The sequence below is a fragment of the Salmo trutta genome, chromosome 33 (assembly GCF_901001165.1).
Source record: "Salmo trutta chromosome 33, fSalTru1.1, whole genome shotgun sequence".
In the NCBI taxonomy this organism is placed as follows: Eukaryota; Metazoa; Chordata; class Actinopteri; order Salmoniformes; family Salmonidae; genus Salmo; species Salmo trutta.
This window is the reverse complement of record NC_042989.1, coordinates 37,591,213-37,606,887: the sequence shown is the minus strand read 5'-3', so window position 1 is coordinate 37,606,887 and position 15,675 is coordinate 37,591,213. Positions and strand designations below refer to the sequence as shown.

General features: G+C 44.0%; 1 protein-coding gene across 1 annotated transcript in view; it reads right to left on the bottom strand.

The window, feature by feature from the left end:
* Window positions 1-15,675, bottom strand: part of LOC115172942 (synaptosomal-associated protein 25-B) — a 68,764-nt gene that overhangs the window by 9,301 nt on the left and 43,788 nt on the right. Inside the window, exon 4 of the mRNA XM_029730833.1 lies at window positions 10,440-10,488. Within this exon, the coding sequence (XP_029586693.1) occupies window positions 10,440-10,488 (49 nt within the window). The remainder of the gene's footprint in view (window positions 1-10,439; window positions 10,489-15,675) is intronic.

Below are 15,675 nucleotides of genomic sequence, written 5' to 3'. Positions count from 1 at the left end.
GTTAGGATAATGAACGTGGCAGGTTAGGAGACTGAGGTTAAGGTTAGGAAAAGGGTTAGGGTTAGGCTTAGCTACAATGCTACATTTGTCAGCAACTGTTGTCCCCGACGTGAAAGAAACTGTCATGGACCAATAGAGAGCACCAATGGGTGTAACGTGACATCAGAAAGCACCCCTAATTGCGGTCTGCAATTACACACTTCTCTACACAATCAGAGCGTGGAAGACTGCCCTTGACTGACCAATGGGAACACTTGGATTAACACTAATGTAGCCAATCAGATCACCTCTGAAGTCACTCCACAACTGCTGTTTCCAAGGAGCTCTGACACCTGGTTCTAGACTCTCTGGAGGTGAAATATCTTCAATACTGACACCTGGTTCGAGACTCTCTGGAGGTGGAATATCTCCAACACTGACACCTGGTTCTAGACTCTCTGGAGGTGGAATCTCTCCAACACTGACACCTGGTTCTAGACTCTCTGGAAGTGGAATATCTTCAACACTGACACCTGGTTCTAGACTCTCTGGAGGTGAAATATCTTCAACACTGATACCTGGTTCTAGACTCTCTGGAGGTGGAATATCTCCAACACTGACACCTGGTTCTAGACTCTCTGGAGGTGGAATATCTTCAACACTGACACCTGGTTCTAGACTCTCTGGAGGTGGAATATCTTCAACACTGACACCTGGTTCTAGACTCTCTGGAGGTGGAATATCTCCAACACTGATTCCTGGTTCTAGACTCTCTGGAGGTGGAATATCTTCAACACTGATACCTGGTTCTAGACTCTCTGGAGGTGGAATATCTCCAAGACTGATTCCTAGTTCTAGACTCTCTGGAGGTGGAATATCTCCAACACTGATACCTGGTTCTAGACTCTCTGGTTCTAGACTCTCCAACATTTTACAAAAAGAGGAGACTGAATGAATGTGCGTGTATAAGATCAGATATCATGTAACTACTGTATGTGCATATATTCTTGTTAAATGACAATGTAAAGCCAGGGAATCCAAGAGGAGACATCAGTATGTGAGTTAGTGAGCAGCCATTTTGTCTCCCTGCTTCAGCTAATCAGGCATTTAATTACACAGAGACTAACGCTCTCATGCATTACCACAAGACACATACATGACTGATCACCCCCCAGTAGCTGTGTGTGTGTTGGTGTGTGTGTTGGGGTGTGTGCGTGTGCATGTGTGTGTTAGTGGGTATGTGCCTGTTGTGGTGGGGGAGGGTTTTGGTGGACTGATGTTCAAGTAGACAAAACTTGTAGAGCGTTTTTTTTAGATGGTCAATAATCTCAGTATTATTTGATTGGCTGAACCTAGAAGCCGAGAAAGATAACATTCTCATGTCTCGCCAGTGTTCTGACGAAGCCACAGTGAAGCTCCTTGTCATGTTGGCGAGATTGGAGACCACACCATGGTGTTAGTTAAATTCACTGTAATATCAGCCGACCCGTGACCACACCAAGCGTTGGCCACATTAACTGTAATATCAGCCGACTCGTGACCACACCAAGCGTTAGCCACATTAACTGTAATATCAGCCGACTCGTGACCACACCAAGCGTTGGCCACATTCACTGTAATCTCAGCCGACCAGTGACCACACCAAGCGTTAGCCACATTAACTGTAATATCAGCCGACCCGTGACCACACCAAGCGTTAGCCACATTCACTGTAATCTCAGCCGACCCGTGCAAATGGACGTTCCTCTGGTCCTTCCTTCGAGGTCCTGGTGGATGGGGCTGTGGTGCATTGTGGTGGAGGGAGGGGCAGGGGTCATTTGAATCTGGGAATTGATTGCTCTGTGGCGGTGGTGGCGGTTGCAGCGAGCAGGAAGTCAGCATCATTACTCAGGAAGCCAGAGGGAAAGGCTCGATGTTCCTGTGACAGGCCTAATAGGTCCCTTCGTCACGTGTGGAACAGAGCCGGGGGGGAGGGGGGGGACAGGAAGACCATCCTATAGAGCGGAACCACAAATGAAACCTCTGCCGTGATGGAACTTGGGAGGAAGCAAAGCACTGAATCTTGCGGATAGAAATGCCACCGATAGAGCGGATATGATCGCTTGATCTACATGACAGAGGCATAACACACTTCTGTTGAAACATTCCATTGAGTCCAATTGAATGCAGGAGTGGATGTGAATGCTTTATATCTGCTTATTTCTACACCTCACGGACATTATTCTATAGATCACTGACATTATTCTATACCTCACTGACATTATTCTATAGCTCACTGACATTATTCTATACCTCACTGACATTATTCTACACCTCACTGACATTATTCTATACCTCACTGACATTATTCTATAGCTCACTGACATTACTCTATAGATCACTGACATTATTCTATAGATCACTGACATTACTCTATAGATCACTGACATTATTCTATACCTCACTGACATTATTCTATAGATCACTGACATTACTCTATAGATCACTGACATTATTCTATAGCTCACTGACATTATTCAGGACTCTATTTCTACACCTCACTGACATTATTCTACACCTCACTGACATTATTCTATACTTCACTGACATTATTCTACACCTCACTGACATTATTCTATACTTCACTGACATTATTCTACACCTCACTGACATTATTCTATACCTCAATTACATTATTCTATAGCTCACTGACATTATTCTATAGCTCACTGACATTATTCTATACCTCACTGACATTATTCTATACCTCACTGACATTACTCTATAGATCACTGACATTATTCTATAGCTCACTGACATTATTCTATTGCTCACTGACATTATTCTATACCTCACTGACATTATTCTATAGCTCACTGACATTATTCTATACCTCACTGACATTATTCTATACCTCAATTACATTATTCTATACCTCACTGACATTATCATCCTATTTTTCCAACTTAATTGAGGAAAATAAGAACAATCCGAAATTTCCTCTTTAAATCTGGGTATTCCTCCAAAGCTCCATTGTCCTGAGTCTGCACAACTCTGCCAGGACCTTGGCTCAAGAGAGATACTAAAGTGTTTTAGTACTATATCTCTTGACACAATGATGAAAATAATCATGGCCTCCAAACCCTCAAGCTGCATACTGGACCCTATTCCAACTAAACTACTGAAAGAGCTGCTTCCTGTGCTTGGCCCTCCTATGTTGAACATAATAAACGGCTCTCTATCCACCGGATGTGTACCAAGCTCACTAAAAGTGGCAGTAATAAAGCCTCTCTTGAAAAAGCCGAATCTTGACCCAGAAATTATAAAAAACTATCGGCCTATATCGAATCTTCCATTCCTCTCAAAAATTTTAGAAAAAGCTGTTGCACAGCAACTCACTGCCTTCCTGAAGACAAACAATGTATACGAAACGCTTCAGTCTGGTTTTAGACCCCATCATAGCACTGAGACTGCACTTGTGAAGGTGGTAAATTACCTTTTAATGACTTCAGACCGAGGCTCTGCATCTGTCCTCGTGCTCCTAAATCTTAGTGCCGCTTTTGATACCATTGATCACCACATTCTTTTGGAGAGATTGGAAACCCAAATTGGTCTACATGGACAAGTTCTGGCCTGGTTTAGATCTTATCTGTCGGAAAGATATCAGTTTGTCTCTGTGAATGGTTTGTCCTCTGACAAATCAATTGTAAATTTCGGTGTTCCTCAAGGTTCCGTTTTAGGACCACTATTGTTTTCACTATATATTTTACCTCTTGGGGATGTCATTCGAAAACATAATGTTAAATTTCACTGCTATGCGGATGACACACAGCTGTACATTTCAATGAAACATGGTGAAGCTCCAAAATTGCCCTCGCTAGAAGCCTGTGTTTCAGACATAAGGAAGTGGATGGCTGCAAACTTTCTACTTTTAAACTCGGACAAAACAGAGATGCTTGTTCTAGGTCCCAAGAAACAAAGAGATCTTCTGTTCAATCTGACAATTAATCTGGATGGTTGTACAGTCGTCTCAAATAAAACTGTGAAGGACCTCGGTGTTACTCTGGACCCTGATCTCTCTTTTGAAGAACATATCAAGACTGTTTCAAGGACAGCTTTTTTCCATCTACGTAACATTGCAAAAATCAGAAACTTTCTGTCCAAAAATTACGCAGAAAAATTAATCCATGCTTTTGTTACTTCTAGGCTGGACTACTGCAATGCTCTACTCTCCGGCTACCCGGATAAAGCACTAAACAAACTTCAGTTAGTGCTAAATATGGCTGCTAGAATCCTGACTAGAACCTAAAAATTTGATCATATTACTCCAGTGCTAGCCTCCCTACACTGGCTTCCTGTTAAGGCAAGGGCTGATTTCAAGGTTTTACTGCTAACCTACAAAGCATTACATGGGCTTGCTCCTACCTTATCTTTCCGATTTGGTCCTGCCGTACATACCTACACGTACGCTACGGTCACAAGACGCAGGCCTCCTAATTGTCCCTAGAATTTCTAAGCAAACGGCTGGAGGTAGGGCTTTCTCCTATAGAGCTCCATTTTTATGGAATAGTCTGCCTACCCATGTGAGAGACGCAGACTCAGTCTCAACCTTTAAGTCTTTACTGAAGACTTATCTCTTCAGTAGGTCCTATGATTAAGTGTAGTCTGGCCCAGGAGTGTGAAGGTGAACGGAAAGGCTGGGGCAACGAACCGCCCTTGCTGTCTCTGCCTTGCCGGTTCCCCTCTTTCCACTGGGATTCTCTGCCTCTAACCCTATTACAGGGGCTGAGTCACTGACTTACTGGTGTTCTTCCATGCCGTCCATGGGAGGGGTGCGTAACTTGAGTGTGTTGAGTCACTGACGTGGTCTTCCTGTCTGGGTTGGCGCCCCCCCTTGGGTTGTGCCATGGCGGAGATTTTTGTGGGCTATACTCGGCCTTGTCTTCGGACGGTAAGTTGGTGGTTGTAGACATCCCTCTAGTGGTGTGGGGGCTGTGCTTTGGCAAAGTGGGTGGGGTTATATCCTGCCTGTTTGGCCCTGTCCGGGGGTATCATCGGATGGGGCCACAGTGTCTTCTGATCCCTCCTGTCTCAGCCTCCAGTATTTATGCTGCAGTAGTTTATGTGCCGGGGGGCTAGGGTCAGTCTGTTTCATCTGGAGTATTCTCTTGTCTTATCCGGTGTCCTGTGTGAATTTAAATATGCTCTCTCTAATTCTCTCTTTCTCTCTTTCTTTCTTTCTCTCGGAGGACCTGAGCCCTAGGACCATGCCTCGGGACTACCTGGCATGATGACTCCTTGCTGTCCCCAGTCCACCTGGCCATGCTGCTGCTCCAGTTTCAACTGTTCTGCCTGCGGCTACGGAACCCTGACCTGTTCACCGGACGTGCTTGTTGCACCCTCGACAACTACAATGATTATTTTTATTTGACCATGCTGGTCATTTATGAACATTTTAACATCTTGACCATGTTCTGTTATAATATCCACCCGGCACAGCCAGAAGAGGACTGGCCACCCCTCATAGCCTGGTTCCTCTCTAGGTTTCTTCCTAGGTTTTTGGCCTTTCTAGGGAGTTTTTCCTAGGGAGTTTTTCCTAGCCACCGTGCCTCTTTCACATGCATTGCTTGCTGTTTGGGGGTTTTAGGCTGGGTTTCTGTACAGCACTTTGAGATTTCAGCTGATATACGAAGGGCTATATAAATATTTTGATTATTCTATACCTCAATTACATTATTCTATACCTCACTGACATTATTCTATACCTCAATTACATTATTCTATACCTCACTGATATTATTCTACACCTCACTGACATTATTCTATACCTCAATTACATTATTCTATACCTCACTGACATTATTCTATACCTCAGTTACATTATTCTATACCTCAACTGACATTATTCTACACCTCACTGACATTATTCTATACCTCACTGACATTATTCTATACCTCACTGACATTATTCGATACCTCACTGACATTATTCTATAACTCACTGACATTATTCTATAGATCACTGACATTATTATATACCTCACTGACATTATTCTATAGATCACTGACATTATTCTATAACTCACTGACATTATTCTATAGATCACTGACATTATTCTATACCTCAATTACATTATTCTATACCTCAACTGACATTATTCTACACCTCACTGACATTATTCTATACCTCACTGACATTATTCTATACCTCACTGACATTATTCGATACCTCACTGACATTATTCTATAACTCACTGACATTATTCTATAGATCACTGACATTATTCTATACCTCACTGACATTATTCTATAGATCACTGACATTATTCTATAACTCACTGACATTATTCTATAGATCACTGACATTATTCTATAGATCACTGACATTATTCTATAGCTCCCTGACATTATTATATAGCTCACTGACATTATTCTATACCTCACTGACATTATTCTACACCTCACTGACATTATTCTATAGATCACTGACATTACTCTATAGATCACTGACATTATTCTATAGCTCACTGACATTATTCTATAGCTCACTGACATTATTCAGGACTCTATTTCTACACCTCACTGACATTATTCTACACCTCACTGACATTATTCTATACTTCACTGACATTATTCTATACCTCACTGACATTATTCTACACCTCACTGACATTATTCTATACCAAACTTACATTATTCTATACCTCAATTACATTATTCTATAGCTCACTGACATTATTCTATACTTCACTGACATTATTCTACACCTCACTGACATTATTCTATACCTCAATTACATTATTCTATTGCTCACTGACATTATTCTATAGCTCACTGACATTATTCTATACCTCACTGACATTATTCTATACCTCAATTACATTATTCTATAGCTCACTGACATTATTCGATAGGTCACTGACATTATTCTATACATCACTGACATTATTCTATACCTCAATTACATTATTCTATACCTCACTGACATTCTTCTATACCTCAATTACATTATTCTATACCTCACTGATATTATTCTACACCTCACTGACATTATTCTATACCTCAATTACATTATTCTATACCTCACTGACATTATTCTATACCTCAATTACATTATTCTACACCTCAATTACATTATTCTATAGCTCACTGACATTATTCTATACCTCAATTACATTATTCTATAGCTCACTGACATTATTCTATACGTCAATTACATTATTCTATACTTCAATTACATTATTCTATACCTCACTGACATTATTCTATACCTCACTGACATTATTCTATACCTCAATTACATTATTCTATACCTCACTGACATTATTCTATACCTCAATTACATTATTCTACACCTCAATTACATTATTCTATAGCTCACTGACATTATTCGATAGGTCACTGACATTATTCTATACCTCACTGACATTATTCTATACCTCAATTACATTATTCTATACCTCACTGACATGATTCTATACCTCAATTACATTATTCTATACCTCAATTACATTATTCTATACCTCACTGACATTATTCTATACCTCACTGACGTTATTCTATACCTCAATTACATTATTCTACACCTCACTGACATTATTCTATACCTCAATTACATTATTCTATACCTCACTGACATTATTCTACACCTCACTGACATTATTCTATACCTCAATTACATTATTCTATACCTCACTGACATTATTCTATAGCTCACTGACATTATTCAGGACTCTATTTCTACACCTCACTGACATTATTCTATACCTCACTGACATTATTCTACACCTCACTGACATTATTCTATACCTCAATTACATTATTATATACCTCACTGACATTATTCTACACCTCACTGACATTATTCTATACCTCAATTACATTATTCTATACCTCACTGAGATTATTATATACCTCATTGACATTATTATATAGCTTACTGACATTATATAGCTCACTGACATTATTCTATAGCTCACTGACATTATTCTATACCTCACTGACATTATTCTATAGATCACTGACATTATTCTATAGCTCACTGACATTATTCTATACCTCACTGACATTATTCTATACCTCACTGACATTATTCTATACCTCACTGACATTATTCTATACCTCACTGACATTATTCTATACCTCACTGACATTATTCTATAGCTCACTGACATTATTCTATAGCTCACTGACATTATTCTATACCTCACTGACATTATTCTACACCTCACTGACATTATTCAGGGGTCTATTTCTATACCTCACTGACATTATTCAGGAGTCTACTGACATTATTCTATACCTCACTGACATTATTCTATACCTCACTGACATTCAGTGGTCTGATGCTTCTCCGGGACTGTCTTTCTCACTGCCATGGCACCATGTGATGTCCATTCAACTGAGGAGGTCTAATGAAGATCTGATGTCCATTCAACTGAGGAGGTCTATTAAGTTGAACTTCTAAGTTTGTTGCATATTCTGAATGGCAGCTACTGAGGTCTGTTTCTGGTTAGGCTGCTTCTCCTGGCTAACCAACCAGTACTATCAAGCTGCTTCTCCCGGCTAACCAACCAGTACTATCAAGCTGCTTCTCCTGGCTAACCAACCAGTACCATCAAGCTGCTTCTCCTGCCTAACCAACCAGTACCATCAAGCTGCTTCTCCTGGCTAACCAACCAGTACCATCAAGCTGCTTCTCCTGCCTAACCAACCAGTACTATCAAGCTGCTTCTCCTGCCTAACCAACCAGTACCATCAAGCTGCTTCTCCTGGCTAACCAACCAGTACTATCAAGCTTCCACAAGGATCCATTTCTTTAACCAAAGCCTAAACTCAGGGATTCTACAAATGTGTCCTGTTTGAGTGGAAGTGAATTGAGATGTTTTGTCCTCTCAGTAAAGAGGATGTGTTATCAACTAACTACTTTCTGAACCTCAATATCACAGGTCATTGTCTAGTGAGAAAATGTACTGTACCTCTTATAAAGATACAAGACAGCAAACAGTTCATACACTATTATAGAAATAACAGAGCTACAAAACCATGGTGCTTTTACATTTCTGACTATACTTTGGGAAAGTATTCAGACCCCTTGACTTTTTCTACATTTTGTTAGGGTACAGCCTTATTCTATAATCGATGCACAATCTACACACAATACAACATAATGACAAAGCAAAAACAGGATTTTAGACATTTTTGCAAATGTATACAAATTAAATACACTGAAATATCACATTTATATAAGTATTAAGACCCTTTATTCAGTACTTTGTTGAAGATCCTTTGGCAGCAATTACAGCCTTGAGTCTTCTTGGGTAGGTGAACCATCGACCAGTCTGAGGTCCTGAGTCTGAGGTCCTGAACACTCTGGAGCAGGTGTTCATCAAGGATCTCTCTGTACTTCGCCCCGTTCATCTTTCCCTCGATCCCAACCAGTCTCCCGCTCCCTGAAGCTGAAAAACATCCCCACAGCATGATGCTGCCACCACTATGCTTCATCGTAGGGATAGTGCAAGGTTTCCTCCAGACGTGACGCTTGGCATTCAGGCCAAAGAGTTCAATCTTGGTTTCATCAGACCAGATATTCTTGTTTCTCATGTTCTGAGGGTCCTTTAGGTGCCTTTTGGCAAACTCCAAGCGGGGTGTCATGCCTTTTACTGTGGAGTGGCCACTATCATAAAGGCCTGATTGGTGGAGTGCTGCAGAGATGGTTTTCCTTCTGGAAGGTTCTCCCATCTCCACAGAGGAACTCTGAAGCTCTGTTAGAGTAATCATCGGGTTTTGTGTCACCTCCCTGACCAAGGCCCTTCTCCCCCGATTGCTCAGTTTGGCTGGGCGGCCAGCACTAGGAAGAGTCTTGGTTCCAAATATCTTCCATTTAAGAATGATGGAGGACACTGTGTTCTTGGGGACCTTCAATCCGGTCTCAGAGTCCTTCGACATCATGGCTTGGTTTTTGCTCTGACATGCACTGTCAACTGTGGGACCTTATATAGACAATTGTGTGCCTTTTCAAATCATGTCTAATCAATTCAATTTTCCACAGGTGGTCTCCAAACAAGTTGTAGAAACATCTCAAGGATGATCAATGGAAACAGGATGCACCTTAGCGCAATTTCGAGTCTCATAGCAAAGGGTCTGAATACTTAAATAAATAAGGTATCTGTTTTTTTTAAACTTGTTTTGGCTTTCTCATTAAGGGGTATTGTGTGTAGAATGATGAGAATTTTTTGTTTTTTAATCCATTTTAGAATAAGGCTGTAACATAACAAAATGTGGAAAAAGTCAAGGGGTCTGAATACTTTCCGAACTGCACTGTTTTTCCTAAAATCCCGATTTAGAAGATTCACAGAATAAGGAGAGAATATTAAGCAGGAATTCCGTAATCCTTCAACCAGGATTTCTGGAAAACCGGGGATATTTGGGAAAGTGGACAGAATTTTAGAGTGTAATATTGTGTCTCTATAGGGACTTACCTCCCTGCTCATCCAGCATAACCAAAGTCCTGATACCAGCATCTTTACTCTACACACCCCGGGTCAGAAAGACAGGGAAGAGAGAGGGGAAGGAAGAGAGGAGGAGAAGAAGAGGTGAGATAAAACAGTTCAGTGTGAACAGAAGAGAAATATAATATATATATATATATATATATTATCATCATTATTATTATTAAATGGAGGGACATTGAGTTAATGCGATCAGTTTCTCAACAGGTATTGATCCAGACATGAGATCATATATATATATATATATATGGGACATCAAATCAAATCAAATTTCACTGGTCACATACACATGGTTAGCAGATGTTTATTGCGAGTGTAGCGAAATGCTTGTGCTTCTAGTTCCGACAGTGCAGCAATATCTAACAAGTAGTATCTAACAATTCCACAACAACTACCTAATACACAGAAATCTAAGTAAAGGAATGGAATAAGAATATGTACATATAAATACATGGATGAGCAATGACAGAGTGGACGTGGGTTATAGATAGAGTCAGAGCCATGTATCTAGAGAGTTGGGACAATGTTTAGAATGTTGAATATTGTTCTAATAGATGCAGTAAAAGGGGGTCCGGGGTCAGACGTTCCATTGACCAGATTGGCACACATTCAACAAATCTTTTATTTTTTTGTAATTATTTTTATTTAACCTTTATTTAACTGATCTAATAAAGTGGATATTTGTCAAATCCGTCATGATTTATGTATTGTAACAGACACAAAATGTGGTTACTGAAGTCCGATTTGGATACGTTTGGCTGTTTTCGCTGCATAACATGTAGAAGTTGTTCCTTTTCAGGTTTAGAAGAAGTAACTTCTAAATGCCAACTCCTGTCTGTATACTGTAAGCTGGTTAGCATAGCTAGCAAACAGAAATCAGTGGTGGTTGTTAATGTCACTTTTAACTGGAATACAGTTGATTGGTAATGATGACATGAACATGTGTTGGGGTTGACATCCATACAAGCATTATACTCCCAAAAATACCTCAACATATTGTTAAATACACATATAAACAATAGCCCTGATAGGAGAGAGAGAGCCCTGCGGGGAGAGAGAGAGCCCAGAGAGGAGAGAGAGAGAGAGAGCCCTGCGGGGAGAGAGAGAGCCCAGAGAGAGAGAGAGGGTCCTGAGAGGAGAGAGAGAGCCCTGCGGGGAGAGAGAGCCCTAAATGGAGAGAGAGGGGGCCCTGATAGGAGAGAGAGAGAGCCCTGCGGGGAGAGAGAGAGCCCAGAGAGGAGATAGAGAGAGCCCAGAGAGGAGATAGAGAGAGCCCTGAGAGGAGAGAGAGAGCCCTGAGAGGAGAGAGAGAGCCCTGAGAGGAGAGAGAGAGAGCCCTGCGGGGAGAGAGAGAGAGAGCCCTGAGGGAAGAGAGGGAGTGCCCTGAGAGGAGAGAGAGAGAGAGAGCCCTGCGGGGAGAGAGAGAGAGGGTCCTGAGAGGAGAGAGAGAGAGCCCTGAGGGAAGAGAGGGAGTGCCCTGAGAGGAGAGAGGGAGAGCCCTGCGGGGAGAGAGGGAGAGCACTGAGAGGAGAGAGAGAGAGCCCTGCGGGAGAGAGAAAGCCCTGTGGGGAGAGAGAGACCTGAGAGGAGAGAGAGAGAGCACTGAGAGAAGAGAGGGAGAGCCCAGAGAGGAGAGAGAGAGAGCCCTAAGAGGAGAGAAAGAAAGCCCTGCGGGGAGAGAGAGAGCCCTGCGGGGAGAGAGAGAGCCCTGAGGGAAGAGAGAGAGCCCTGCGGGGAGAGAGAGAGCCCTGCGGGGAGAGAGAGAGCCCTGCAGGGAGAGAGAGAGCCCTGAGGGAAGAGAGAGAGAGCCCTGCGGGGAGAGAGAGAGCCCTGCGGGGAGAGAGAGCCCTGCGGGGAGAGAGAGAGCCCAGAGGGAAGAGAGAGAGAGCACCGCGGGGAGAGAGAGAGCCCTGCGGGGAGAGAGAGAGCCCTGCGGGGGAGAGAGAGCCCTGCGGGGAGCGAGAGAGCCCTGCGGGGAGAGAGAGAGCCCTGCGGGAGAGAGAGCCCTGCGGGGAGAGAGAGAGCCCTGAGGGAAGAGAGAGAGAGCCCTGCGGGGAGAGAGAGAGCCCTGCGGGGAGAGAGAGAGCCCAGAGGGAAGAGAGAGAGAGCCCTGCGGGGAGAGAGAGAGCCCTGCGGGGAGAGAGAGCCCTGCGGGGGGAGAGAGAGCCCTGCGGGGGGAGAGAGAGCTCTGCGGGGGGAGAGAGAGCCCTGTGGGAAGAGAGGGACTGCCCTGAAAGAAGAGAGGGAGAGCCCAGCGGGGAGAGAGAGAGCCCTACGGGAGAGAGAGAGAGCGAGAGAGCCCTGAGAGGAGAGAGAGAGCCCTGCGGGGAGAGAGAGAGCCCTGCGGGGAGAGAGAGCCCTGAGGGAAGAGAGAGAGAGCTCTGCGGGGAGAGAGAGAGCCCTGTGGGGAGAGAGAGAGCCCTGAGAGAAGAGAGGGAGAGCCCTGCGGGAAGAGAGGGAGTGCCTAGAGAGAAGAGAGGGAGAGCCCTGTGGGGAAAGAGAGAGCCCTGTGGGGAGAGAGAGAGCCCTGCGGGGAGAGAGAGCCCTGAAACAAGAAAGGGAGAGCCCTGAGAGAAGAGAGGGAGTGCCCTGAGAGGAGAGAGAGATAGCCCTGAGAGGAGAGACAGAGAGCCCTAAGACGAGAGAAAGAAAGCCCTGCGGGGAGAGAGAGAGCCCTGCGGGGAGAGAGAGAGCCCTGCGGGGAGAGAAAGCCCTGAGACAAGAGAGGGAGAGCCCTGAAAGAAGGGAGGGAGTGCCCTGAGAGGAGAGAGGGAGAGCCCTGAGAGGAGAGAGAGAGAGCCCTGCGGGGAAAGAGCCCTGCAGGGAGAGAGCCCTGCAGGGAGAGAGAGAGCCCTGCTGGGAGAGGGAGCCCTGAGAGGAGAGAGGGAGAGACCTGAGAGGAGAGAGAGACAGAGAGCCCTGAGAGGGGAGAGAGAGAGAGAGAGAGAGCCCTGAGAGGAGAGAGGGAGTGACCTGAGAGGAGAGAGAGAGAGAGAGCCCTGAGAGGAGAGAGGGAGTGACCTGAGAGGAGAGCGCTCCAAAATGGCACCCTATATAGTGCACTGCATTTGGCCAGAGAGGCTCTATCATCCCTTATATAGTAGCCTAGTATACTGGTTGCCATGTTGTACGCAGCCCAGCCACTCCAGGGGCATTATTAGATAAGAGGGCAAAGGTTGAATGAAGACCACCGTAATGACATCACACAGCTGGAGATGGGCCGCACCGCTGTCATATAACTTGCAAGGTCAGCTGTTTATGAAATACGAGGCTGAGGCTCAGATGCCCTGTCCCCTATGGACGAGGCTAGTTTGACCCTCCTACTAGATACATGGAAAATAGCACTGATTTCTAAATCAGATGGATCTATTCATGCCCTGTTGTGTGGAAGATGAGATGTTTTATAGATCACATCATCTGCACAGTGACTTACTATTGCCTACAGTAATGAACCATCAGGTATATAGCAGAGGGTATAGGAGGATGGACTCATCGAGAGAGAAAAATAAATCTTAGTGACTTGGGGAGCAATTGTCATCGATTTTATCGCCGTCTCCTGTACTGACCTTCAGTCGCTATGACAACGACCTCGCCCAGCCCCCCTCCCCTGTATGCCCTCGCTGCTCAGCCATTTGTCAGCCAGAGTCAATTGCACACCGTATGATATTTCATGGCGTGAATGATTTAGTACATGTCATTCCAATACAGCTAGCAAACACACACATAGATATTTATTTATTTCACCTTTATTTAACCAGGTAGGCTAGTTGAGAACAAGTCCTTTATTTAACCAGGTAGACTAGTTGAGAACAAGTCCTTTATTTAACCAGGTAGGCAAGTTGAGAACAAGTTCTCATTTACAATTGCGACCTGGCCAAGATAAAGCAAAGCAGTTCGACAACATACAACAACACAGAGTTACACATGGAGTAAAACAAACATACAGTCAATAATGGCTGAGGTGCACCCATGACCAGCTCTGAAACCAGATTGCATAGCGGAGAAGGTGCGGTGGGATTCGAAATGGTCCGTAATCTGTTTGTTGACTTTGCTTTCGTTGACTTTAGAAAGGCAGGGTAGGATAGATATAGGTCTGTAGCAGTTTGGGTCAAGAGTGTCCCCCCCTTTGAAGAGGGGGATGACCGAAGCTGCTTTCCAATCTTTGGGAATCTCAGACGACACGAAAGAGAGGTTGAACAGGCTAGTAATAGGGGTTGCAACAATTTCGGCAGATCATTTTAGAAAGAAAGGGTCCAGATTGTCTAGCCCAGCTGATTTGTAGGGGTTCAGATTTTGCAGCTCTTTCAGAACATCAACTGACTGGATTTGGGAGAAGGAGAAATGGGGAAGGCTTGGGCGAGTTGCTGTGGGGGGTGCAGTGCTGTTGACCGGGGTAGGGGTAGCCAGGTGAAAAGCATGGCCAGCCGTAGAGAAATGCTTATTGAAATTCTCAATTATAGTGGATTTATCGGTGGTGACAGAGTTTCCTATCCTCAGTGCAGTGGGCAGCTGGGAGGAGGTGCTCTTATTCTCCATGGACTTTACAGTGTCCCAGAACTTTTTTGAGTTTGTGTTGCAGGAAGCAAATTTCTGCTTGAAAAAGCTAGCCTTGGCTTTTCTAACTGCCTGTGTATATTGGTTTCTAACTTCCTGAAAAGTTGCATATCACGGGGGCTGTTCGATGCTAATGCAGAACGCCACAGGATGTTTTTGTGTTGGTTAAGGGCAGTCAGGTCTGGAGAGAACCAAGGGCTATATCTGTTCCTGGTTCTACATTTCTTGAATGGGGCATGCTTATTTAAGATGGTGAGGAAGGCATTTAAAAAAAATAACCAGGCATCCTCTACTGAAGTAATGAGGTCAATATCCTTCCAGGATACCCGGGCCAGGTCGATTAGAAAGGCCTGCTCGCTGAAGTGTTTCAGGGAGTGTTTGACAGTGATGAGTGGAGGTTGTGTGACCGCTGACCCATTACGGATGCAGGCAAAGAGGCAATGATCGCTGAGATCTTGGTTGAAAACAGCAGAGGTGTATTTAGAGGGCAAGTTGGTTAGGATGATATCTATGAGGGTGCCCGTGTTTACGGCTTTGGGGTGGTACCTGGTAGGTTCATTGATAATTTGTGTGAGATTGAGGGCATCAAGCTTAGATTGTAGGATGGCTGGGGTGTTAACCATGTCCCAGTTTAGGTCACCTAGCAGCACGA